The following is a 27,631-nucleotide window of genomic DNA, read 5'->3' as shown; positions in this document are numbered from 1 at the left end:
ACATACGAAAATCTGCCGTGTCTTTGGCGAATTAAATCACCAGAATATCATGATAGGACGAAGAAGGATGCAGCATACAAAATCTTACTTAATAAGTATAAATTAATTGACAGCCAAGCCGATAAGGATGCCGTTATTAAAAAGGTAAATGCCTTCAGAACGAATTATAGGAGAGAAAAGAAAAAAGTTGACGCATCTCATCACTCCGACCGCGGCAGTGGCACAGATGACTTATATGAACCTACACCATGGTACTACCACTTATTTAGCTTTTTGGCAGGTCAAGAGACTCCAAGAATTTCTACGTCCAATTTGAATGATACGGAGGTAAGTTTATTATATACATGTTTATAATATAAACACAAATTTCTTGGGAATTATAAGGTTCTACATTCCAAAAAACAACTTTTCGATTTTTAGCTAATTATTTTTATTAATTTACACAAAAAGTAAAATATATAACCTAATTTCACGTATATTTTTGTTTTTGGAATTATCTGGTGTTAATCCAACACGTGCCGTACCATTTTCAATGTTTTCAGAGTGGAAAGAGTCAGAAGGACCGTAGGTTTCACGTACAATTGACATTAAATAATTATGCAGAGCACAAGTTGCTTTAATTATTTCATCAATATGCTCTAATTCTAAATTGATGGCTGTATGAAAAATTCGAAAACGCGCTGTCTAAATCCCAAATACGTTTTCTATAATTCGTCGTGCTCGTAGATAATCGGTAGTAAAAAAAAATTTTTTCCATGCAGTTTAAATCGCTCTGTACAAATGGTTTTAACATGTCAGGCCTTAAAGAAAAACCATCATCTGCAGGGTAGTATACGTGAACTGTGAGTTACTTCTACTTCTCTTGGTATGTTGAGTGAATTACTTTGTAGTCTCCTAAAAAAATCTGTTTTCTGAAGAATGCCCCCGTCTGATACTCTGCCATTCGTACCAAAATCAAAAAAAATTATTCTGCAGTTTGCATCTGCAAGAGCAAGTAGCACCATGCTATGTCTATGTTTATAATTAAAAAGAAATGAACCACTTCTAGCTGGAGGAACAATCTCGATATATTTCCCATCTAGGCTGCCAAGGCAATGTGGAAAATTCCACCTCTTTCAAAATCCCTCGCTATTGTGATCCAGTCATTTTCATTTTGTGGAAACTGAAAAGAAATATAGGCACTCATTATTAGATTACAATTTTTATCTAAATATAACATGTAACATGTAAATATCTAATAGGATATATAATTGTCATGAATAAATAACTATTTTTATTGTTATTATTATCATTTTCAGGAAAAAAATTAAGAACAACCAACTCGATTTACAGAAGATTCAGAAGAATCTTGCCAAGGAAATGAAGCAACTACTTCAACAGCACAAGACACATCCACTTCATCTGTTCAATCAACTCCGAAAACAATGCCTTCTACTAGACCTACTAAGAGAGGTGGAGACAAATGTGACGCTATGCTAGAAACAATTGAACAACATTTTGAGAAATCTAAGCCGAAAGAAGATAGATACGAGATTACGAGATATACCAGATAACACTCAAAGATTGATAGCAGAAAAAATAATTAATGAGACATTATTTATAGCTGAAATGGGTCAGTTGACTCAGACACATTCTATTTGTCAATCTGGTAACAGTGAGCCCAAGAATGTTTCTTTATCTCGTCAGGATATTAATAATAATAATAATAATAACGATTGGTTTTTTCAAGCAGCCTGGATCAACACATTTTCAGTTGCAATCTGCTTTAAGTGAGGAAAGCGATAGTTTCCTTCAGTACTTATCTTCGTATTATTAAAATTTCGCAAACTAAATTTTTAATATTTTGTTTTTGACAATTATTTTCCTGTTTTGTACCTACTAGGAATTATAACTTTTGTAATAAATTACTTAAAAACAACAAGGATTTTACTTACCTTCAAAAAATCTCTTTTCAGCACCTCGTAGATAGCTTGGCACGTTTCAGGAATTATATAACTCAGAGCTTGTGGTGAAATTATAGTTGAATATTTAAGATCTTAGCTCTCTAGCTCCCTCCGGTTGCGAGAAATCGTAATGTTGCTGTTAATCTTTCGTGGGGAGTTATAGCTTGTCTCATAATCGTATCTTGCTTTTTAACTCTTTCAAGGGCCCTGGTGTACAAAATGTACCACCTTAATGCATGCTCTAGTTAGGCGGTGGTACATATTTAGCACCACTGGTATAAAATTTATTTACGAATGGAGCAGTGGTTTAGTTTATGAACCACCATTAGAAATAAGTTGTTTACGTCCTTATAAAGAAGTGCGCCTTGCGGTAACGGCGCCGGACATAGAGCCACTGCCTGAAAAATAAATTAAGGTTATAATTAAGTTGTCAAGAGTGTAAACTAACTGTGAGTGAGAGAAAGACTAAAAAAGTAAGTATATTTGTATATTTGCGTTGTAATTATATTATAAAGCTATTTTCTTATGATGGAGACTGAATATTTATTTGAAAAAATCCTGTAATATTTGATATCTGTCTGGTACTCTATGCGTACCACCGCACACATTAGGTTTTTTATTTTTTGCGACAGCTTTTTTTTATTTTCAGGTTCCAACATGTCCGACTTGCCATTTAAGTTGGTTAACATGACGCAAGATGATCTATTCGCTGAAATAGAGAATATTTATTTAGAAATAGAACAAAATCATGCAGTCGCTGAAGAAATTCCTTCTGATAGCGAATCATTAGCCAGTAACAAGGGCGAAGAAGAAAGCGACACGGAAGCAATCAAACCATCGGAAATAATGTGCTAATATATTCAAGTAGTGACTCTGAAGATGATTTGCCTTTGATAACAATTGCTAGAAAAATTCAAACAGCTGCATTTGCCACACCTGCTGGCAGAAAACCTCCAATTTGGTCTAATGTGGAAACTCCTGCTTCACCTCCAGATTTTGCTGCTCAGTCTGGTTTAGCTGATTGCGTGACGAATATGATAGATCCAACTCCGTGCAAACTGTTTCAGCTGTTTTTTCTGAGAATTTCATAAAAGATATGGTTTTTGAAACAAATTTGTATGCTCAACAAAAGTTTAGCAAGCATAAACCAACCGATGTTCGCGAAATAAAAACATTTTTGGGGTTGAATTTACTTATGGGCATAAAGCGCCTTCCGAGTTATAGGGACCATTGGTCCAGTGCGCCAGATCTTCATGACTCTTATGTAAGTAATCTAATGTCAGTGAAGCGTTTTAGTTGGCTGCTTGGTAACTTTCACTTGAACGACAATTCACTGATGGCAAAAAAAGGGGAAGCAAATTACGACAAACTATATAAAGTAAGGCCATTGTTGATTTCTATGGCAGAGGCTTTTGGCAAATGCATGCTGCCAAGTCGTGAAGTTGCCATAGATGAATCTATGATAAAATTTAAACGGAGAAGCTCCCTCAAACAATATATGCCAAAGAAGCCCACTAAAAGAGGGTATAAAGTGTGGGTACTGGCAGATAAAAACGGATATTGTCTAAAATTTGATATTTATACAGGAAAGCCAAGTGGTAATGCCGAGAAGAACTTAGGGTCAAGAGTTGTCAAACAGCTATGTGAAGGGCTAGAAAATAAAAACCACCTTGTCTACTTTGACAATTTTTTTAACGGGGTAGAACTTATGGAAGATCTAAAGAATATAAATATACATGCCTGCGGCACTGTTAATTCTTCTAGGCGACATATACCGAATTTTAAAGCTGATAAGAACATGAAAAGAGGTGAAATGGAGTGGTTTACGAGCAATAGTGATTTATCGGTCATTAAATGGAAGGATAAGCGTTCCGTTTTTCTTTTGTCCAACTTCCACGATCCACGTGATATGCTTGAAGTGAACCGGAAAGAAAGGGATGGATCAATTACCAAAGTACCCTGTCCAAAGGCACTTGCTGACTACAATGCAAATATGAATTTTGTTGACAAGTTCGACCAAAATTTGTCTTACTACAAAATAGATCGAAAAAGTCATAAATGGTGGCATCGAATTTTCTTTTTTTTTCTGGACGCTGCAGTTGTTAATGCTTTTGTATTATATAAGGGACTGCAGCTTCCACCTCTTTCTATGAAAGATTTCCGACGAAGTATAATAAAAGGACTTGTAGCAGAAGCTCTGGTGGCTAGAAAAAGATCTGCTTCAAGTTTTGAAACTATTGCTATAAAGAAAAATAAACCATATGTTTCCGAAGAAGTCCGATTTGAAGGTTCGACACATCAACCTGAACGTGGTACTCGACGTCGATGTGCTAACTGTAGCACCAAAAAGAACCAAGTCAGAACGGAATGGGTTTGCAGCGTTTGCAACGTGCCTCTCTGCTTAACTAAAAATAAAACATGTTTTCAAGACTTTCATAGAAATAAATAAGAACGGGGCAGTGGTACATATATAGCACCAGTTGTTTTTTCACATTTATGTACAAAATAATAAGTAAAAATAAAAAATAAACAAAGTTACTAGTATTATTTATGTTCTTAAGTTATAGTTTACAGAAAAATAAACATAATAAGAAAAAAAAATCTGTGCCCAAATAAAGAATAAAAATTTTAAATTTGTTGCCCCTGAAAGAGTTAATTAAAGGTTTTACAAGTAACAAAAGCTTCAGGTAAGTTTCACTCATTCTGAATAATTATGCCAATCACGCGGATATATCCTTAATTCAGACAGTAAATTAATATGGGAATAGGTTCGTCTTTTCAGTAACCTTTACACCATACATCACGTTTCTTTTTTCGCATTTTCTTCCTACGGATAAGGTAAAAAGCGGCCAAAGCAAGCAAGGTATCGTCTGAATCAGACATTTTCGCGGCATAAACTGAAGCTTGTTAAAGCATGCATGTACCGTGTGGCGGCGAAGGAAAATTATGCATGCTTGTACAAAAAGTCTGTTCATGCAAGCTTGTCAAGCTTGCAGTTATGTGTGTAGCCACCTTTATATATTCAAATATTCCTGCTCCCGAAATAAGTAGAAAATACCCGACTCTCGACTCTATTTCCGTCCTTGTCTCATACTTGCTATCACTGCCTTTCCTTTCCAGCTAGAACATTCTTCGTGGTATTGCTATTCAATAGAAGATGTCGCTATTGGCCGTATAAATTGATGCTATTTCAGACTTCTCCTATTCTTTTTACTGAAAAAAGTGATGTTGTTTTCTCCCAATTATATTCGGCTTTAGTCCTAGATGGCTCTGATTGTCTCGTCGGGAGCGGAAACTACGAAATGCGATGGTTTTGCGGGAGATTTAAATTATATTGAGTCGCTAACAGTATACTATATCGATTGTTGTAGAATATTTAATTATAGGTAAAAAAATATTAAATCAAAATATTTGACTGAAAAGATATTTTGTTTCTAACACTTCATTTTGCGCAGAGAAGGTAACACGTTTTTAATTCCCACTTGCCAGGAAAATTGACGTTTATTTTATCTTCTATCCAACCTGGATCCGCCCCTGGCTATGCTTCTCTTATTAACATGTGGCTTATTTTTTTTAATTGTGAATTATTACACTGATTTCCGCATCCAAGATGTGAGATGGCCAGACCTATATATTCCTTAAAGATATTTAAATAGCTTTTATGTAATTTTTTTTCGAAAATCGGAATCTTCTTTTACCTTGATCTTATTTAAATGTATTGTGCTTCCCTAATGACCTGTTCTCATTCACTGTTATTTATGATCTAAACTAGTAAATTATTAAGCCATGCAAATCTCTGCAAATTCAGTTGATAACGTGCATATCCCAATTCCCTTTTTCTTGCGCCCAGTTATAATATTCATTATTTTTACTTAATTAAGCCCAGAACTCTTTCGTAGTTCATAATTTGTGACAGCTAAATTGAATCAGATTTCTAATCGTCTACAGCTGATACTGAGAATTGATTAATTTTCTCTTGACTTGTTATACCGTGTATAGCTTGGTATCCAGATGAGGTATCTCGAAATCCAAGTAATTATTAAAGTACAAAAATAACATTCGCTATGTTAATTCGTATATCCCTGGCTTCTTTCAAAAAGACTGTTATATCGATATTTCTAAACCAACTTCTCTGATGTTGTCTGTAGTATATGAACCGGAGGAATTTTGATGTGAGAATAATTTAAGATCTTTAGAAGAGTTAGCAAATAAAAAATCAGAAGAAGAGTCGTGCTAGCAGACTCATAATTCTATTTATTGACATCTTTAGGGCAAAACAAAGCAGTTTAAGTTTGTAATCAGCTTTAGTACTTATTTGCAGAATATTCCAAAAAAACTAAACATTCAGTAGTTTTAATATCTGTGCAGAAACTTCTATTTTTAAAATTATTGTTATATCTAAAATAAAAAAAAGAAACATGTCTGGCCACCCAGGTCGCCTGATCTGACTTTACTTGAAATTTTTTACGATAACGGATTATTTGAAATCTGAGATATGCTCGTATGCTACTAGCTTGACAATGTTTAACAAGTAGATATTTAAGCTCATTCGTTTTAATATTATTGATGGCAATTTTCTTGAAATATAGAGTCAATTTCAGATCGACCAATTCTTCAAAATAAGGTATGGTAATATTCCTTACCTATATTTTAAACCTAAATGGAGGATAAAATAGCGAAAAAGCTGTTTCAATCCTCTAGGATCAGAAATCGACGAATCTGTGCGCCAGATTTTTATCTTAAAGCCAGAAAATCGGGGTATAGATTTTTTATTTGTCCATATGTATATTATATCTATATATGTCTTTAACACTTGTTTTGATTTAAATATTGCATAAAATTTTCGATTTTAGGACCAAATGGAGGTGTTACGGAAACAAAACGAGCGTATGAGCAAACAGGTGGCAGACCTAACTTCTGAAAATAAGAAATTGGTTAATCCATTGAAGCAAGCACTAGCGGATGTTAAAGAATTTAAACGACAACTACAGAATTATGAGAAAGACAAAATCTCTTTGGCGGTAAGATTAATAAAAAAATATCTTTATTTATATGAACATCTTTAATAAATAAGGGAAGCGTATGTTTAATACTCTATTTCTTATATAGAATACCAAGGCCAAATTAAATGAAACAACTAAGGACTTGGAAGACCTCAGATGGTCCAATGATGCACTACAATTACGATTTGCAAAGGTAATTTTCAAAACACCTATTTATTTTTCTCATTTTTTTAGTCAGAATAATTTATGGCAACCTGTGCATGCGGCAGGAATTATGTAGGAAAAATATTTTGCGCCGATCTTAGAACATACATGTGTTTAATCCCTGCTACAAATTTGCATATACTCTCCCGGAGTAATTTTCCATGTTTTTAAATTATTAGAGGATGCTGCTCAGCTAGTTCCGTACTGGAAATAATTGCCAGATTTGCATTTTGTTTTGAAAATCGCCCCAGTTTTATAAGTTTGAAAAATATGGATGTTTAAAACGGAATATCATAAATGCGCCTATAGAATAGAACAACCTGTTCATAGACAAATCCCATAGACCAATACAGCAAGAAAGGCAAATTCACGAAATTCCTGTTTATAGTTTCGCCGACGTTAACTTTCCCTGTAATTGTACACAAATTTTTGAAGGACTATTTGATATTCAGCCCTGAATACATTTTTTATAACAGAATAGGAATATTTTAAAGCGTAACAAAATATTACAAGTTGAAAGTAATCCAAGTATGTTTTTAATAGAACAAACAAAACCGGATGGTATTTTATGAAGTTATTCTGGAACATGCGAAAAGCGATGAAACACTCATAGAAAATAAATCATAGATAATAAAATTATTTATTGATGAATCATCCCTTTTCCTACTTGATTATCATTATCGATCGGTTGAAATAGGCTTACTCAATAGAAATGCAATTAAAACGCAGTATCCTAAAAGGATTAATGTATGGGCCGGCATTTCAGGAAACTCGATTATCGGTCCTTGTTTTATTGATAGCAACCTAGAAAAAAAAACTTTAATCTCTTAGGGAAAAAATTATTCCTACTCTTCTGCTGCTAAATATTAGTTTTGAATAAAATTTGGTACCATCAAGACGGTTGGCCTGCTCATACTGCAAACATAGTTGACTATTTTTTATGAGCTACCTTCACTGATCGCATTATTAGCACAAAAAGGCATGATTAAATATCCTTAGATCTTTTCATTAATCTCTAAATAATTTTTCGTCGCAAATTCCATCTGCAATAGGTGACTATTGCAAATGCTTTAACTCACAATATCATTTTTGATGGTCGGCACTTTCGTTTCCATACCGGTATAGTACATTTATTCATATTCACCTAAAAAGTAACTCATATGTTTAAACAATTGGTCCGTGGGGACCAGTTTGGAACGTTTAGGTCTTGTCTGTGAAGAGCCATAAAGGCATTCTTAAAAAAATACTAAAATTATCAGGTGTACTTAAGTCTGGTGAGTCGGGGGAGCGGGAACAACGCTTATATGATAAGGAAAGAGAGGACCAGTTGTTGGGATATCATGCCTTAAAGAACCTTAATGTATTTATATAGTGGCATTGTATGTCAATATAATATGCTATATGTCAAACATCAGTCATAATTTATTAATTGGATTCTAAATAAACCACAAATACCAAATTTCAACTCAATCGGATCAATAGCAAAAGAATTATGGAAGTCACGTTACTTTTAAATTCAATATGTTAAATATCTTTTAAAATTTATTAATTGCTTCCTAAATAAACTTTAAATACCAAATTTCAACCCAATCGGATCAATAGCGGAAGAGTTATGAATGTCACGTGTATCAAACATCTGTCAAAACTTAATAATTGCATCCTAAATCAACCCCAAATATCAAATTTCAAGCAAATCGGACGAATAGCAAAGAAGTTATGATGGTCACGTTACCCTAAAATTCAGAATTTTGGAAGTTAATTAATTTTATCTTAAAAAAAGTATAAATCTGAATTTATTTAAAAATGCCCTTAAACTTTAAAACTCTCTATATGTTATTACAACAATAATATTAATATTGTATAATTCTATTATTATACTTTTGTTATCCTCATAAATGTTCTTAAATATCAATACCCTCTATATAATACAAATATATATTTAACCAAAAGGTAGTTTCAAACCCGTTTAAAATTACCGCCATATTATTAATAAAATAATCCGTATTATTACAAACATAGTCACATGCTACCATACTACTTCCACTCATTATTCTGTACAAAACGAACTAGGTTCAATTCATATTCAGAGTCACCTCTTGATCCTTATTCCACCCATTGCCCTTCAAAGTATAAAAATATGTAAAAAACAAAACGCGGCGAATTTTCTTTAATCGACTTAATAAAGACGATTTGTTAAAAAATATGCTCATATTCGGAAAATTCAAAGTTTTCGAATATGGTCACTACTATTTCCCGATCAGTTCAACCCATTTTAAGCCTCTAATTTTCGAAATTAAAAAGTCGGTCCCGGCCAAATTTAGCAACAGCCGCCATTTACTTGACAACGTTATCAGGCCATATGATCGATTCAGAACGCGTCCGTATGCATTTTACATTGTGTGCTGGATCACTTACTTATTGGACCATGATAGTCGAGTCCGGGGGGGTAACAAAATTCCACTGACCGATTGCCACTTTTAAAAAGTTTTTAAATCAAATATAATTTTATATTTTATATTTTTCGGACCTTTATGGGAAAAATTTATTATTGCTCGCCCTGTATGGTTCACAAAAATTTCGGTTATATGGCCTTTAGAAGACAAAAGATGAAGCTATTTTATGATAATTTTTTTTTCCGAAATAACTACAGTTTGGCGGAAAATTACAAACAACTAAAAATGCCAGAAAAATTAAAAAAAAAAGCTCCAAATATGTCATTTCTACTATAAAACGAAGCATTTTCGCTCAAGCACCTTTTTTATTTAAATTACAGTTTAGCCGCTAAAGCATTTTATTTTTTTTTTACTCACTTTTGTCAGTTCCGACGTGACTTTCGCCAGAGTTAGACCTCTGGTGTGCGCCTAGGTCCTTTCGACGCGTCGCGTCCCGATTTAAATCGAGCGTTTCTCGAGTGTATGCTAAAGTGCTCCAAAAGTGTAAAAGTGAAAGTGTAGTGTAGCGTTTATGAATGTGCTACCAAGTGTATTCACACTAGATCATGTCTAGCAGCGGTGACGAGTCAGACCGCAGCAGATCACCACTCAATCCAGAGGAAAGACCCTGTCATAACCGTCGCGAGATGGATTATGACAGAGCTTCCCTACTGCAGGCCAACATTGCAGCCCAAGAGCGGATGACCGTTCACTTCCAAGAATGCCTAGATCGGCAAGCAGCCCAAGCGGCTGAGCGTGAAGCCAGGCTAAAAGCCGAAGCGAAAGAGAGAGAGGCTCAGCAAAAAGCCGAAGCAGCCGAAAGAGAGGCCAGACTACAGGAGACAATAGCCCATCTCACTGAAGAAATCAGGGAGCTGCGACGCCTCGTCATCAAATCCGGTAAGTCCGAAAATTCCGATCAAATAGTAGAAGTAGAATTATCGACTATTGCCCCTGTATCCGCCCCCATTTCTACCCCTGTTATCATTGCAACCCCTGCCCAACCTGAAATCACAACCGTTTCCACAATGGAAACCGAACCCGCTCCTACTCCGGCTCCCTCAAAGAGGATGACGACGACTTCATCGTCGTCTCCTCCAAAAGAAGAAACTCTGCCCCCTCTCAACAAAAAACCGACACGACAAGTGTCCCAACCCTTATCGGCCCATCCAATCCCACCCTTGCCAAATCAGCAGGCACCCCGAAACCTGGCTTCAGAAGCCAGCCTCCACCCCAACCCGCCCCTCAAGCCCCAAAAAGAGAGAGGATCCCTCCTATTGTTATCAGAGATAAATCCAGATTTGATCAGATAACAGCCTCTCTAAGCCAACTCAAAATTAATATCGGTCACGCCGTAAACCAAAGGGACGGCATCAAAATTCATCCCCAATCCATTGAGGATTATAGAAAAACCCAGTCTTTCCTTGAAAATCACAAGGAACAATTCCATTCTTTTGCTCTTCCTGAAGAGAAAAGAATCTATGTCGTCCTCCGTGGAGTCCCTGAGCAATGGTTAACCTCTAGAATAGATGAGGAACTAAAATCCAAAGGTTTTCACCCCTTCTCCGTCTCTCGTTGGTATAACGCCGACAGGAAACCAGTCCCAATGGTTCTAGTTGTACTCCCCAGGGAAGAAAAGGAAATCTTCCAACTCCGTGCCCTCGGTGCCGTGGTGATACGAGTTGAGGCTCAACGAGCTAAAACACGCAGCACCCAATGCCACCGCTGCCAACTATTTGGTCACGGTCAATCTCGCTGCAACGCGCATCCCAAATGCGTGAAATGCGGCAAAGACCATTTATCGCAGGATTGCGAAAAACCGCTCGCTATCCCTCCGACATGCGCCAATTGTGGCGGTGTCCATACTGCTTCGTATCAAGGATGTCCCAGAAATCCTAAACAAATCACTAAAACCCGCGCGGCAGCGACAGTCCCTACCGTTTCCAACTTCAAGTGGGGACAACAAAACAATGCCAAGCTCGCTGCTCCTGCACTTGCTCCCACCCCGGCGCCACCTACCGCGCCCACCCCCTTAACAGGTTCGTCTCCCACTAAACATGAAATGTTCACCGCATTCATGACAAACATGCAACAGCAGTTCCTACAGCTGATGCAGTCATTCTCCCCTGCTCCTCAAACCGTTTAATGGCTAACACCCCTCGTTTCCAACCTTCGCTGTTAAAAATCGCCTCTGTCAATATTAATAGTATTGGCAGAAAAAAGGCGGAAATACAAAGATTTCTCGAAGATCACGGCCTCGATGTTCTCCTGATTCAAGAGGCGTTCTTAAAGCCCCAACACCGTTTCTCCCTAGCTAATTATAATGTCATAAGGAATGACAGGCTAGATGAGAGAGGTGGTGGGACTCTAATAGCCATCAAAAAATCAGTCCACCACTTCCACTCGCCAAACCCTGACCCAACTCTCGAATCCACTTTTGTTACGGTTCAAATGAGTAGCGGCCCTATACTGATAGGCTCCGTCTACTCACGCCCCACTAGGGAAGTAACCCGGGTTCAAATGGCAAACCTCTTCTCCCCTGACACCCCTATCTTGGTAGGAGGCGACTTGAACGCCAAGCACCTTGATTGCGGATGCAGGCGCCAAAATCGAAAGGGTCTCATCATACAGGAAATGGCGGAAGCCATTCCATTCAATGTATGGCCTCCCCAAGAACCCACTCACGTCTCGACAAATGGTGCTCCAGAAATACTCGACAATTTCTTCTTCAGAAATATTCCCATGCCCACACAAGTCCGTGTTTTGCATGAACTTTCGTCCGATCACCATCCCATCTACATGGAATTAGGTCACCTCGCAAACAACCCCGCCCCCACTAGTCCCAGATTCTTCACAAACTTTCTTATAGAAATCACCTCCAATCTTGCCCACCAGTCCCCCCTTTCAACGACCCCCCCTTCCTCGAAAACGCCATAGACAGGTTGACGCATAATATCTCTGAAGCTTTATCATCAGCTAAGAGAGAGCTCCCAAGGAATTTCAATAAAACTCATATCCCAGACGATATCAGAGAGGAAATTAGACGGCGTAACCGGCTAAGAAAACTAGCTATAAGTCTGGCGACCCGTTCGTAAAACAACAGTTTTACCGTGCGAATCGACGAGTGCAAGCACTTCTCGAAGACTTAAACTCCGAGAAGTGGGAGCAAAAACTCGATGATATTGAAAAAAATATTGAATATCCTTCGGAGCTGTTCCGCCTCGCTAAAAATCTGGTTAAAGGGGGGAAGAAACCGCTCCCGTTCATTAACCACAACAACAGGCTGACCCAGGAGTAGCGGCAGCCAATATTAATATTAGTATTATGTTTGTACATATTATTAGTATTAGTTTTTAGGTCGCCTAGTTTTAAAGACCTATTATTAAATAGAATAAGTTACAATTAGTTAAATAGATATAAAAATGTATATTTTAATCTAGTGAAATAAATGTCAGTTTCAAAGTAATCTCACTTTTGTTCGCTTATAATAACTCACCCTGTATACGGATCTCGCCCAAAAAGTATACAGATATGATGGTATATCCTGAAGATTTCAATTACAGCCTTTAAATTTGAGATCTCATCGTAAAAGGAAATTTTACTTATTTTTGACTTCAACTCGGTACCGCTCTCTTCGGTGGTGTTGGCAAAAAAACTCAATATATTAAAAGATGACATGCCAAATTTTATCGTTTCACTATCCATACAGCCAAAGATATGAATTTTTATTAAAGATATGAACTTTCATTGGACGTGGCGCACATATATAGGGTGTTAGAAAATTTGGTACAAGTGTTTCAAGAGCGTATTGTTGGAGTTAAAATAAGAATTTTTTTCCTATAAATATGTGCAAACAAGTATGGTGTAAACCCAATTTTACAAAAGGATTAAGGGAGGCTTACACTTATAATTTGTGGAATTAACAGAAATATATAGCTATGTGTTAGCATAATCAATCACATGAAAATTATTGATTTACGATAAAATATCAGCAATATAAAGTATAAAAAGGATGGGATCCAATATGAACCCTTGTGGAACATAAGATAGTATCTCAAGCTTCTCAGACACATTTATTTTGGTAGCGAACTTTTTAATATCCATAAGATAAGTATAAATTAGTCAAACAAACTAATTCTTTAGAAAACCCAAAATTTCAGACTTCGTAGTTAAGAGTTTAACTGATAGAAGTCTATGATTTATCGTGTGAAACGCCTAAGAACATTCAAGTACCGCTAGCACTGTACGTATTCCACTATCGCAGTTTTTAATGACGAAGTTATGAAGCAAGAAGGTTTATCAAACTAGAACCATGTTGATGCAAAAGCTGTTAGCGGACAGTAACGGCTCTACTAGTGTACAATGCTTAATTCCTCACATAATATAGACTATACTTTTTTACGGCCATTAATCTAGTTTCCCTTTAGGCTTTTAAATATTTGTTTTGTTATATTAATTTATGTTTTATAGCATGACTGTTAGATGACGCCACTGCATAAAAGTAAAAACGTAATTTTTTGTTTAAAAAGTTTCCTTTTCAGATTCGAAGATCTTAATTCATGTTTTGAAGTATGACTTTTAGATAGCGACAAAAATACTCATTCCTAAACAAGTACTGAGAATAAACATTTTCACACTGATCGCAGAATGAAGAATATGTATTCCTTTATCAAAAGCTGTATCTAGTGAGGGAAATCATTAATTCTTCTTTGAAGGGTTAACGTTTCTTATTACCTCTTCAGGTAAACAAAAATTATTTTATCATCATGGCAATTCATGAATATCAGAAACCACATGAAAATGCCAAAGGGTCTTCTTTAAACATATTTTTTCGATCACTTTATGGTTTTCTCTTATTTTACTGTCAAATTAAAAATTCATGAAATTCACTTTCCATTGCTATAAGAAAGCTGTTAAAACATTGGGTGGAGGATAATTGAAAAAAGGAATAATTCATCCCTTGTCTAACAATTAAGCACATTCAAAATAATATTTGATTTTAAAAGTAAAGAAATTAAACCATCCATAAAAAATATATCTTAAGTTATTTTATTTCTTTCGTTTTCTGATTCCATAAATAAGCATATTTTAATTGCATTTTAGTTATAACTGACACTATTTTTATTCTATGTTATTAAAGCAGTTAAGGTTTATGCTCTAATACGTAAATATTTTGTTCACAGTTACAAGAAGAAAGGGATGAGCTCCATGACCGGTTTGTGAAAGCAATTCTTGAAGTGCAACAGAAAACTGGGGTAAAGAACATTCTGCTTCAGAAGCGAATACAGACGTTGAGTCAAGTATCGGACCATAAGGATGTCGTAATTGGAGAGCTCACAACGTCTTTGAAAGTTTCTCCGGATAAAACTAACAGGAAACTGGAGGTAATTTTAAAAATACTTAGTTCGTATTTATACAGGATGTTATACAGGGTGATTGATGCAATTGATGATTGTTGTAAGCGTCTTGTAAGGTAGACGCTTATGAAGAACGGAAAATGATTTTTTTTTGAAAATTTGGCAACATGGATATTAGCTCATCTAACGATTAAAAAGATTTTCAGTGTTTTCGCTCAGTTTTTAAATTGGTGAGTGTGACGGAGTTTTCTTTTAATTTTGCAGTATTTTTGAGCAATTTATCTTCCAGGTCGGCAGAATTTTCTTGCAACTTCTCTTCCAGGTTAGCGGAATTTTCTAGTAATTTTTTATTTAAACCATCTTCCGTGCCATGCCAGCAATTCTTTTTTTAGATCATCTTTTAGAATTAATCAGTAATTTAGCTTCCAAACTTTGCAACATTTAACCGATATTGCTTGCAGCAACAAAAACAAAATTGTCCGGGTCAGCCTATTTCAAGTAATGCGTTATGAAGCCGCTCCCGTAAGTCCACTTTATTTCTTGTCCGAATGCAGACCTTTTCATCCAGTGCTCTTTTCAGCTCAGCAATCTGAATAGTTTTGGCATTTTTACATACTTTAGTCTGATTTATTTTAGTTCACTATTATTTATTTTTACCAATGTCTAGTTGGTTGACGTCCAGTTCACTCGATTTTACCAAAAATGGTCAACACATTTACATTACTAAACACGATCACTTACGACTACTAGAAATATTTATTTTTACCGTATTTGTTTACTACTATTTATGGCCGTTAAATCCCACGACAATATTCCGAATTGCACTGCACTGAACTGATAACTTCCTACCAGCTGCGACACGGCTCCTTATATACTCGGCTGACTATGATTCCGGAGGATTCGCTGACCTTCCGGATACGTGCCACTTGCATCATTCTGGAATGACGGGGAATCAGCTGATATTCTCGACGCTTCGAATGCCGTTACAATATGAAATATTTTTTTATATAAGCGATAAAAGAGTACATGTATTTACTAAAACGAATAGGGATACTAACAAAATAATTGATTTTATTTGTCCTGGCAGTATCGATTTTACTATTTTACTTGCAAGTCGCACTGAGTTTATAAGTTCTTTATTTTCGCACATTTAGATAAATATTATATGTTAAATATTATATGTTATACCTGGGATTATTAGAAGTGAAGAGGTTAAGAATTATTGCTCTGGCAGAACAGGGCTTGGTAGGTCAGAGGAGTGGTGAGAATTGCTTCAAAACCTATTTAAGGTTTTTGGAACAGGGAAGAATAAAGAATAGTCCGAAAAGTCATGGAAGAGCCACTACCGAAGGACAGAATCGCTTTTTAGCTCAAATAGCTCGAATATATGATCTCATCTAGAGCTGCATATGCAACTTTTACAAGTAACAGGCATTTATGTTTCTCTTGAAACTATCAGAAGAAGAGTTAGAGCTCAGAAATTATTCAGCAGAAGACATTATGAGGTTAAGAGCTTCCAAGGAAAAATAAAACGCGCCGTTTAAATTGATATTTCGATTGGACTGTTAAAAATTAAACAAATGTCTTATTTTCGGATGAAAGCAGAAACAGCCTACGATCTGATTATCTGATGACCGATGTATGCGCATTTTTAAAAGCAGATCGAAATAGTGTACAGGGTGGAAACGAACACGGAGGAATCCTTTCCGCTAGGGAAACACACCACAGTTTTCCAAGCGGAAGTAAATACAGTGTGGCAGACGGATCTGCAACACTTCGGCCTGAGGTAAGGGGAATGCAGTAGTGGAGACAACATGACCGACTTCATTCATAAAATGAACAGTGGCGTGTGGTATTATGTGAAACTATTTAAATTCGATTTAAGGAGAATAATTTTAAAATTTATCAAAATAAATTTTCCTAATTAATTATTCATTTGTATGTTTTATGGTTTTAGAAATAAGTTCTTTTTTTTGGTATACAGGGTGTCCCACAATCAACGTCACAGGCTATAACTTTTTTATTTTTAACTATAAAAATTTAAAAAAAAAATTAATAGCTATAGGACCACTACCCAAAATTACTTAAAAAAACTACCCCCAACAAATACATCCCCCAAAAATTAATTTGTCGGGGGTAGTTTTTTTAAGTAATTTTGGGTAGTGATCCTATAGCTATTAAAAATATATTTAAAAAAAATATCCTTAAAAATAAAAAAGTTATAGCCTATGACGTTGATTGTGGAACACCCTGTATATAGGGTCGCACGCAAATATCTCTGTTGCTAAGCCGAATTTAAAAACAAAGTTTAAACAAAAGTTGCTAAGGTCACAGGGGGCCACGTCACTGCAATAGTACGTGTATTTTGAAGGTCATTAAAAAAAACAAAGCAAAAGTCAAACGTCGACTAAAATGAGCCACTTGGTATAGATTATAAAAAACGAACAGCATAAGCGTTTTGGCAATGATAAAAGTTCGGTTAAACTAGGAACGGGAATTTTTATGTTTTTTTTTGCGAAATTTTCACTCTTTTTGGTATTTCCGAAAAAGTAAGGTAATTTGATAAAAATATAAGGTAAATAACTTACCTAATTTTTCGTTTACTGTTATTTATATTATTGTTTTTTTTTAAGTCTCACACACTTCACTTAAACATGTTTTTATTTTCACTGGTGAAATAAGCGAGCTCGTTTTCTTTACCTTCAGCCTCGTATTCACTATCGTCTTCACTACTACTGCCATTAGTGTCACTGTCCTCAGTTCCTACTGTGATGACAAGGGGCTCGATTTCTTCCATGATTTGGTCAGTTTTCCAAAATTTATCCTCCACAGTTCTGACGTGAGTTACGGGTACCAACCCGCCACCTTATGCCGACCCTGCATACTTTATTTAGAAATAGCTTAGTTTGTATTGTCATCATTTTTAGAACGTATAAATATAATGTAATAGACAAGAGCAATAACAATTAATATAGTAATCGATGTAGTCATTATCTATCAATCAAGTTAGTTGTAAGTTAAGTTAGTCCCTGTTCTCAATAAATTTGTTTTTTAAAAAAGCAAATGCCGGTTGTTGTCCTTTAACTGGCGCAGTCGGTAGTTCGGTCTTTCCAATATTGGACAAAAATCGCCATATTTGGGTCCGTTTCTACGGTTTGAAGACCGCTACAATCCCTGGAAGCTAAAAGAAGATCTGCAGAAACCTTCAAAGAACAAGAATCGTCGGAAGTACCTGCAGCGATCCAATTGAAGCAACCACCCGTTCAGCACCGGATTGAGAACAGCTATAGTTTAGGTCCTGGGAATACAAAAATCGATTCCTTTAGGAAATTAGGCTAAGAGACAAATGGAAATTTTGGCAAGAACCTTACTGTAAGTGAACATTTTTCCTTACCATTATTTTTAAATCCTTTTGGTGATATATATTTGCATTTATTTTCGAGTATTTTGGTATATTTTAATATTTACCAAGGTGTATTTTATTTTATTTGAGTGAATTTTAATTGAAGTTTTTACCATTTATTTTTATTTCTTTATAAAAAGACGCTTTACCTTTTTATAACCTTTATATTTACAATTTTTACAGTTAATAATTGTAAATTTTACTGTATTTTTGAATTTCTTTTATGTCTGAGCATGAAATAAGAGAACTCAACGAGTTCATAAATTTTTTGCAAACCGTTTCTCACGAAGAACTAAGACCTTTACCTTCAATTACTATCGAAAAAAAGAAAATGAGTCAAATAGATATTGGTATGTTAAGATATCAAGCTGACAATATCCCTACTTTTGATGGCAATCCAAGACAACTCAATAGATTTATCACTGCTTGTGAGCATGTACTTCAAAACTTTCAAGATGCCACTAATTTAAATAATCCGATAAATTTAGCTTTAATTGATACAATTTTAATGAAACTGAGAGGTCGTGCAGCCGATCTCATATGCTCTAACTCAGATTTAAACTCATGGTTATTAATTAAAGACGCACTTTTAATAGCTTTTTCAGATCAGCGTAGTATTGAATGTTTGATACAAGATTTAATTTTATTAAAAATACGTAGAAATGAAAATCCTGTTCAATTTGGTATGAGAGTGCAAGATGCTCATTCACTCTTATTTTCAAAACTCAATACTTCCGTTGCAGATGAAAATGAACGTAGAATTAAGTTAGCACACTACGAAGATTTTGCCCTTAAAACATTTTTAAATGGATTACCTTACCAAATCCAACTTGTTGTTAGGCTAAGAAACCCTGACACTTTGGAAAAAGCAATTTCTTTAGTCGTAGAAGAAGAGAACTTTCTTTATTTTTCTCAAGGCAAGAATTTTCAACAAAACTATTCAAGACCGCTTACTTTACCACCCTTACCACCTCGAAATTTCCCACATTCTTCCAGGCATCAACCCCAACAACGACCATATACGAATATTCCAACCTCTAATTTTCCATATAGAAATGCTCTTCAACCGACCCCATTACCTCAAAATATTTTCAGATCTAATGTACCACAAGGTATTGGATCAATTCCCCAAAATTTGAATCGTTCAAATTTTCCTCAAGGCCCTGTTCATCTAGGCAATAACTTCCAAAATAGATCTCGTACTGACTCTATTTCACAGCCCCACCTTTTTAGAAGTAGTAATAGCTCTACTTTTAGACAACCCTTTCTACCCCCAAGTAGACCAAATAATTTTAATCCCCGAGCAAGTTCTATTATTCGAAGAAATCAACCTGAGCCTATGGATACAAGTTCTGGCAACACTATTATCCATAATAATTTGGAATCCGCCTACCCCGAATATTCAGAAAATAATTACTACGATCCTGATAATTATTCCAATGACCCCTATATTAATTTAAATTACAATTATTCTGATTATCACAGTGAAATTTTGTCGCCACATGCACAATTAACTGGTGCATTCCCAGAAACTCAATACGATGAACCTCATAATAGTTCATCACACGATCAAAGTCATCTACCTCATAATTCCGATGAACCCTACAATACAACTGAACAGCAAAATTTTCACGAAATCACAAACCACGAACCCGTAACATAATATACCTTAACAATATCAGATCAGATTTACCGTACGTTTACATCCCAGAAATACAAGCTTATTTTTTAATCGACACTGGAAGCTCGAGAAGTTTGATGAGTCCGCAACTAGCATACAAATGTTTCAAGAATCACATTTCAAATGAGATATTTAATATACAGACGGCACACGCTAATTCCTTTCACGATGAACATCCCTATTTTTAAAATATTTAACACCCGTGGCTCACACAAATTTTATTTATTTAGCTTCTCTCAAAAATATGATGGTTTGATTGGTACTGATCTATTAAAACAACTAAACGCTAAAATTGACCTAAAAAATAGTAAACTTTCTACACAAAACTCTGACATTCCAATAATTTTCGAAAACTCTAAAGAAATAACCAATAATAATTCCGACAATTTTTTTCAAAACTTTTCTATAATCATTTCACCAAGATCGCAAGAAGTTATTAAACTACCTGTGACTATTGAATCTGGTTTAGGAATTTTTGATTACATAAATTTCGAAAATGGAGTAGAAATTCCAAAAGCATTAGTAAACATTTCTAACTTTTACGCTTATACTATGGTCACTAATTCTAACGAGACCCCCGTCAAAATCAACATAAATAAATCATTTAACGTTGAACCAATAAATTCTTTAGACGTAAATTTTTGTCAAAAAATGGAAAGTGAACAAACTCTTACCATCGAACATGACAATTTATTAAAAGAAAATCTGAAAAATTTACGCTTACAACACTGTAATAAAGAAGAAAAAGAAAAGCTCAGAAAATTATGCTTTAATTTTAGAGACATATTTTATTGTGACAAAATCCCATTAACTTTTACAAACCAAATTCAACACAAAATAAATTTAACAGACGAAAGCCCCATTTTCACTAAAACTTACCGCTACCCCGAGATTCACAAAAAAGAAGTCAAGGAACAAGTTTCTAAAATGCTAGATCAAGGAATTATTCGAAATTCAGTTTCTCCCTGGTCCAGTCCAATATGGATCGTTCCAAAAAAGCTTGATTCTTCTGGCAAACGCAAATGGAGAGTCGTTATAGATTTCAGGCGATTAAACGAGCGCACTGTAGGAGATAAATACCCCCTTCCCAATATTGCCGATATTCTGGACAAACTTGGTCGAAGTCAGTATTTTTCCACTTTAGATCTCGCCAATGGTTTCCACCAAATCGAGATGGATCCTCATGATATTTCTAAAACCGCTTTTTCTACTGAGTCTGGACATTTTGAGTTTTGTCGAATGCCATTCGGTCTTAAAAACGCACCCTCCACCTTTCAGAGAGTGATGGATAACATCCTTCGTGGCCTCCAAAATGAAATCTGCGTAGTTTATCTCGATGACATAATAATATTTAGCACATCCCTTGAAGAACATCTTTCTCGTCTAAAACAAGTTTTTTCACGACTTCGTGAATCGAATTTTAAAGTTCAACTGGACAAATGCGAGTTTCTCAGGAAAGAAGTCCAATATCTCGGACATGTCGTTACATCCAATGGAGTCAAACCAAATCCAGATAAAATATCTGCTATCCAGAAATTTCCAATTCCCAAAAGTCCAAAAGAAATAAAAGCCTTTTTGGGTCTTCTAGGCTATTACAGACGTTTTATCAAAGACTTTGCAAAAATAACTAAGCCCATGACAGCTTGCTTAAAAAAAGATTCAAAAGTAGTTCATTCTCCTGAATTTATCCGATCTTTCGAGCATTGTAAACAACTGCTAATTAATGCCCCTATCCTTCAGTACCCCGATTTCGAAAAAACATTCATCCTTACCACCGATGCAAGTAATTTTGCAATAGGAGCCGTTCTTTCACAAGGCAACGTCCCAAATGACAAACCTGTAGCTTATGCCAGCCGCACACTTAATGATAGTGAATCCAGATATTCTACTATTGAGAAAGAACTTTTAGCAATAGTTTGGGCATGTAAATACTTCCGCCCTTATCTCTATGGAAAGAAATTTAAAATTTATAGCGACCATCGTCCTCTTGTTTGGCTTTTTAGTTTAAAAGAACCAAATAGTAAACTTATCAGATGGCGCCTCAAGCTTGAAGAGTTTGATTACGAAATAATCTATATAAAAGGTACTCAAAACACCAATGCCGATGCCCTTTCCAGAATTCAAATAAACGCTTTAGAAAACGAAAGCATCATTAACAATCCAGGCGAAGTCAACAATGACATTTTAGATTTTTTGCGTAATATGGCTGAAAATCCTCTCGAAAATCATGATACAATTTATTCCCGCCCTTATCCACCTGAATCGCAATACTTTAACCCGCAACCATCGACAAGCACCAACTATAACTCCAACCCGACCATAAACCTTAATGAAAACGAACAACGAAAGTCCCCAAAAATTAAAATATTGCAAGATATTTTAATAAGACCAGCTAACAATAACACGAATTTAGAAGTCATAGACAATACCCCAACTTTGGCAACACCGCATTCATGCAGTGACCCTGATAATCTTAGTGAAGGAATTAAAATACTAGATGACATAATAAATAACAAACCACACCAAATGATCATCTCTAGACATTCCATAAACAAACTTGATGTTATACACGATAAGTTCGAACATCTAAAACTTCTTTTAGTAAAAATCCCTAAATCAAACGACCAACTAATATTTGATTTACTAAAAACCTACACCACGGGAAATAAAACATTTTATCTATATTTTTATGACGACTCACTTTATTTAGATTTTAACAGAGTGTATTTAAAAAATTTCTATAGCTCTGGACTGAAACTAATTAAGTGTACAAAAATAGTCACTAACATACGAGAATACGACCATAAAATATTGTTAATAAAACACCAACATAAAGGCAAATGTAATCATAGAGGAATTAACGAAACTCTAGAACACCTTAAAAGAAATTACTATTGGCCCTCCATGAAAACAGATGTTACAAACTATATTAATGATTGCGAAACATGTCAACTCACTAAATATTCCAGAACAAAACCTTATGTTCCCCTGGTTCTAACCGAAACAGTAGGCAAACCTTTTGAGTTAATTCACATTGACGTATTTAAATTCGACAATCAAGACTTCCTAACATTAATTGACCCCTTTACAAAATTAGGACAAGCAATTCCAATTTTTGGAAAAACTGCTATCGAAATTTCTAATGCCCTAATAAAATATTTTTCATTTTATGGCATCCCCCAAAAAATTATAATGGACAATGGTTCCGAATTTAAGAATGAAACTGTACAAGAATTACTAAAAGCTCACAAAATCAAAATACATTTTACTACACCACTCCATCATGAATCTAATTCACCTGTTGAAAGATTCCACTCGACTCTAATTGAACACCTGCGAATTCTTAGACACAAACATAAATCAGATAATGTAACTTCTTTAATGAATTACGCAATAATTGCCTATAATAATTCTATACACTCGACAACAAAGTTTACTCCCTTTGAACTAACACTTGGACATACTAATTGTAGAGATCCCTGCGATATTATAGAACCCACATTCTATAATGATTACGTTAACAATCACAAGGAAAAAGTCAAACACATTTACCAAAAAGTGACAGAAAACATCGATCAAACAAAAAGAAAAATCGTAGAAAAGCATAACACTGCCGGACCAGAACAAACACAATTTAAAATAGGTCAAACTGTTTATATAGTTAACAACACTAGAAACAAAAAAGACAATAAGTTTAAAGGCCCCTACGAAATACTACAACTACTACAACATAATAAAGTTAAAGTCAAAAATAAACAATCTAAAAAGGTAACAACAATTCACGTTAAGGAATTAAGAAAACCCCCTGTTGTTACAGAATCTTCACCCTCGTTGGAAGAGAACTAGCCCTTCCCCAGTTTCATAACCTCAACCAGAACCCTGGACTACTACCACTTAAACTCGGCAATGCCCAAAACACAGCAGACTATTGGTCTTTTGTACAAATTTTTGACGTAAGTGACATAATCCAAGAAACCAAATACCTAGAACAGACTTTTAAAAAACTAAAAGAATCAATTCATAAATTCTTTGACAATAACTCCTTTTTAAACTCTTATAATCTAGTCAATTCGTTAAGTGCTAAAGTAAACTTACAAATTGAACAACTAAATCCCTTATTTAACAACCGAAACAAACGTGGACTTATTAACGGCTTAGGTTCCATTATAAAAACCATAACTGGTAATCTCGCACAAGAAGATGCTGAAAAATATGACAAAGCTATTTTGGAAATCTCTAATAACCAAAATTCGCAAAAAACGTTTATAAAAGAGCAAATAACCATATCTAAAAAATCTGTCGAACATTTCGAAAGCATAAGCAAAAATTTGTCACATAATCAACGTATTTTAGAAAATCGTGTAAAAAAACTAGAATTGGTGGGTAAACAAATGAATTTGAACAATACAAATACATACTCTTTCTTTTTAAGTGAAATACTTGTCTCTCAAGTGATAAATGCGTATCAAAATATATACGATATCTTGGATAACATCGAAATAGCGATTACATTCTCGAAATTAAATATATTTCACAGCTCTATAATCGACCCAAAAGAACTTCTAAATGAAATAAAATTAATTGGCCCTAACTTAAGTAAAACTAAGTTACCATTTGCAGCAACTTTAGAGAACATTTTACTATTCGAAAAAATTGTCGAAATTAAGGGTTATACAAAGGAAAACAAAATATTCTTTATAATAGAGGTACCTATAGTTGAACTTGCAAATTATGTACTATATCACCTCTACCCTTTGCCCGTACCCTTAAATTCCATTTACCAAATAATTATCCCTCAAAGTCAATACCTTATCCTAAATGAACACTCATATGTACTGTTCAATGCCAAATGTCAAGAGGTAGCTACAGAAATCTACCTTTGCAAAGAAAACAGCCCTCTGAGCGTATCCGAGGATCCGCCATGTGAAGTACAAATGATGATGTATTCAAAACATCCCTCAAATTGTCGAGCCATTCAAACCGAGGTCAAGTCTTTGAAAATCCAGAAGCTGGAACAAGAAAAATGGATAATTGTTTCACTCCAAAAAACCGTAGCTGTCCAACAATGTGGCCATAATAAAGAAAATATTCCAATCCAAGGCACCCTTGTCCTTGAGTTAAACCCTAGCTGCACCATACAAATTCAGGACTTCCAGATTAGAAGTTTCCACGATACAAACACCCATTTTCACAACATTGAATTACCCAAGCTGACCTTAGACTTAAATGTTCACCCTAATGCTATTGATTTACAGCCCTTTGAACTCAATAGCTTAAACTTCGATGAACTTAAGAACATTCAAACCATGATGGACATCCAAGCCAAGAAAATGGAAGAAACCAGCCAAGGACCTGTCCATATAACAAATGTTAGCGTATGGACCATCATCTTGTATATCCTGATGACTACTGTAGCCGCCTTCCTGTTGCTAAGAAAGACAAGAAAATTAATCCAGACCAAAAGAAAACATCCCAACCAAACCACCACCACGACCAGTGACGACGAAGAAACCCTACAGAATCCGAGCCATATTGTCATATAATTCACCCCTGGGCTCATTTCTTAGGAGGGAGGAGTTACGGGTACCAACCCGCCACCTTATGCCGACCCTGCATACTTTATTTAGAAATAGCTTAGTTTGTATTGTCATCATTTTTAGAACGTATAAATATAATGTAATAGACAAGAGCAATAACAATTAATATAGTAATCGATGTAGTCATTATCTATCAATCAAGTTAGTTGTAAGTTAAGTTAGTCCCTGTTCTCAATAAATTTGTTTTTTAAAAAAGCAAATGCCGGTTGTTGTCCTTTAACTCGTGCTGGCAAAATTTCTGCCAATCATTTTCGGAAATCGAGGATATAGCATCCTCAGTAACCTCCTTTAAGGTTGTAATGTTAAAATTGCCAGTAGTATTCCGACATCTTATTAAAAATTTGAGTCTTGCCCAAGCTAATTCCATTGGGTTTAACTCGCATAAATAAGGCGGTGTTCTTAATGGAGTTTGCCCATGGACTCTTATAATCCGATCTACTATATAATTTTTTTGGTCATCAGGTGGTTTGTGGCGTAAAACCAAATCGAAAAGATCAAATTTTCTGGCACTTGCATCGTGACTTATACCTATAACATATAGTATATGTAATACATAATAATATACAGGATATACCTTATTCCACCCCATTTTTTTCAGCCATTTTCTTAAAAAACATTTTTTTTGCCAATTGATATTAGACTGCAAGGGACAAATTTATTTGGTATTTTTAGCCCCTTGGTTTTCATTAGCTCACCGTGTATGTACATATTATGTAGGTACATTTATATATTTAAAATTTAAAATTTATCAGTTCAAAAGGCTTAATTAAGTTGTCATAGCTACCTTTCTTAGTTAACCAGGCGATTATATCTCTTTTTAAAGCGGATTTTGTTGGGGTTTTACCCTCCTGCACCGAATGATAAGGAGCATTGTCTAACACTATTACCGAATTGGCAGGTATATTTGGGAGAAGTTTTTCCGTGAACCATCTAGTAAAATTTTCCCTATTCATTTGGCCATGTTAATCACCTGTGGCCAATCCGGCTTTAAATATTAAACAGGCATTGTCCACAAAACCCTTGTCGGAACCTGCATGAACAATTATTAGCCGACCTAAAATATCATTTAAAATATATATATTTTTCAAATTTAACGGGTCCTTGTCCGTGAAAAAATATATGACTGTAACTTATACACACTGTTTTGTATTGTATGCTTACCCGTTGAACTAATATTTTTTAAAACACCAGTAACCGTATCGCTCTGCCAACATTTCTTGAACGTCAAATCGTTATCCACCCAAGTTTCGTCCAAGTAAATAATGTTTCGGCCTTCTTCACGATATTTTCGTATTTCGCGAAGATATTTGTATCTCCAGGAAAGAATATTGGGCCTCTTCATTAAGATTTTCCTCTTATTTTGACACTTATGCCAAAAAAAGCCATTTGACTTTAATAAAAGCCGAAGCGTTTCCCTGGAATAAGAAAAATTTGCCTCTTCTTTTAATTTTCTTAACAACTTTCTAGTTGTCGGAACCACTTTATATTCCAGGTAAAATCTGGTGATACAATGCCTAACTATTTGAAAATGAAAACTGTCATCTTTTTCGACGACAGTTTTCCATGGCCGTTTTTTCTCTGGACTGGCTAACATTTCATCAGGGTTATTTTGTCGCCTTACTTCATCTTCCTTGTAAATTTTTCTCACAGATGATACGGAGACTCCGGTATAAAAGGAAACGCGATCAAGCTTACGCTTAAGAGGCAATTTCATCGAATTATTTGCAGCTTCTTCATCGCAAATCCTAATAACAACATTTTGAATGCATAGTTGGTATACAAAAAACAATAAAATATAATATAAACTACTGTTTTTTTAAGAGGCACAATGTATTTCACTTTTTTTGAAATAAATTATTATAACTTACCTGTAAACGTTTGCTATCACTTCCCTCGTTTGACTATGAAGGACCTTACCCTCAGTGAACTTATTCATTATAATAAATGTTATTATTCGTATATATGTAGACAATAATAAAACAAACTAAAAAATTAAATATTAGGTATTTCA

At 35.0% G+C, this 27,631-nt stretch overlaps 1 protein-coding gene across 1 annotated transcript in view; it reads left to right on the top strand.

Annotated features, from left to right (window-relative positions):
* The window catches only part of LOC126741449 (dynein regulatory complex subunit 4), a 107,544-nt gene that overhangs the window by 55,968 nt on the left and 23,945 nt on the right, over nt 1-27,631 (top strand). Inside the window, exons 7-9 of the mRNA XM_050447863.1 lie at nt 6,797-6,964; nt 7,053-7,139; nt 14,766-14,966. Coding sequence (XP_050303820.1) covers nt 6,797-6,964; nt 7,053-7,139; nt 14,766-14,966 — 456 coding nt within the window. The remainder of the gene's footprint in view (nt 1-6,796; nt 6,965-7,052; nt 7,140-14,765; nt 14,967-27,631) is intronic.

Source organism: Anthonomus grandis, chromosome 10, assembly GCF_022605725.1.
Source record: "Anthonomus grandis grandis chromosome 10, icAntGran1.3, whole genome shotgun sequence".
Classification (NCBI taxonomy): Eukaryota; Metazoa; Arthropoda; class Insecta; order Coleoptera; family Curculionidae; genus Anthonomus; species Anthonomus grandis.
The sequence above is the reverse complement of the archived record's forward strand: the minus strand, read 5'-3'. Positions and strand labels throughout refer to the sequence as shown.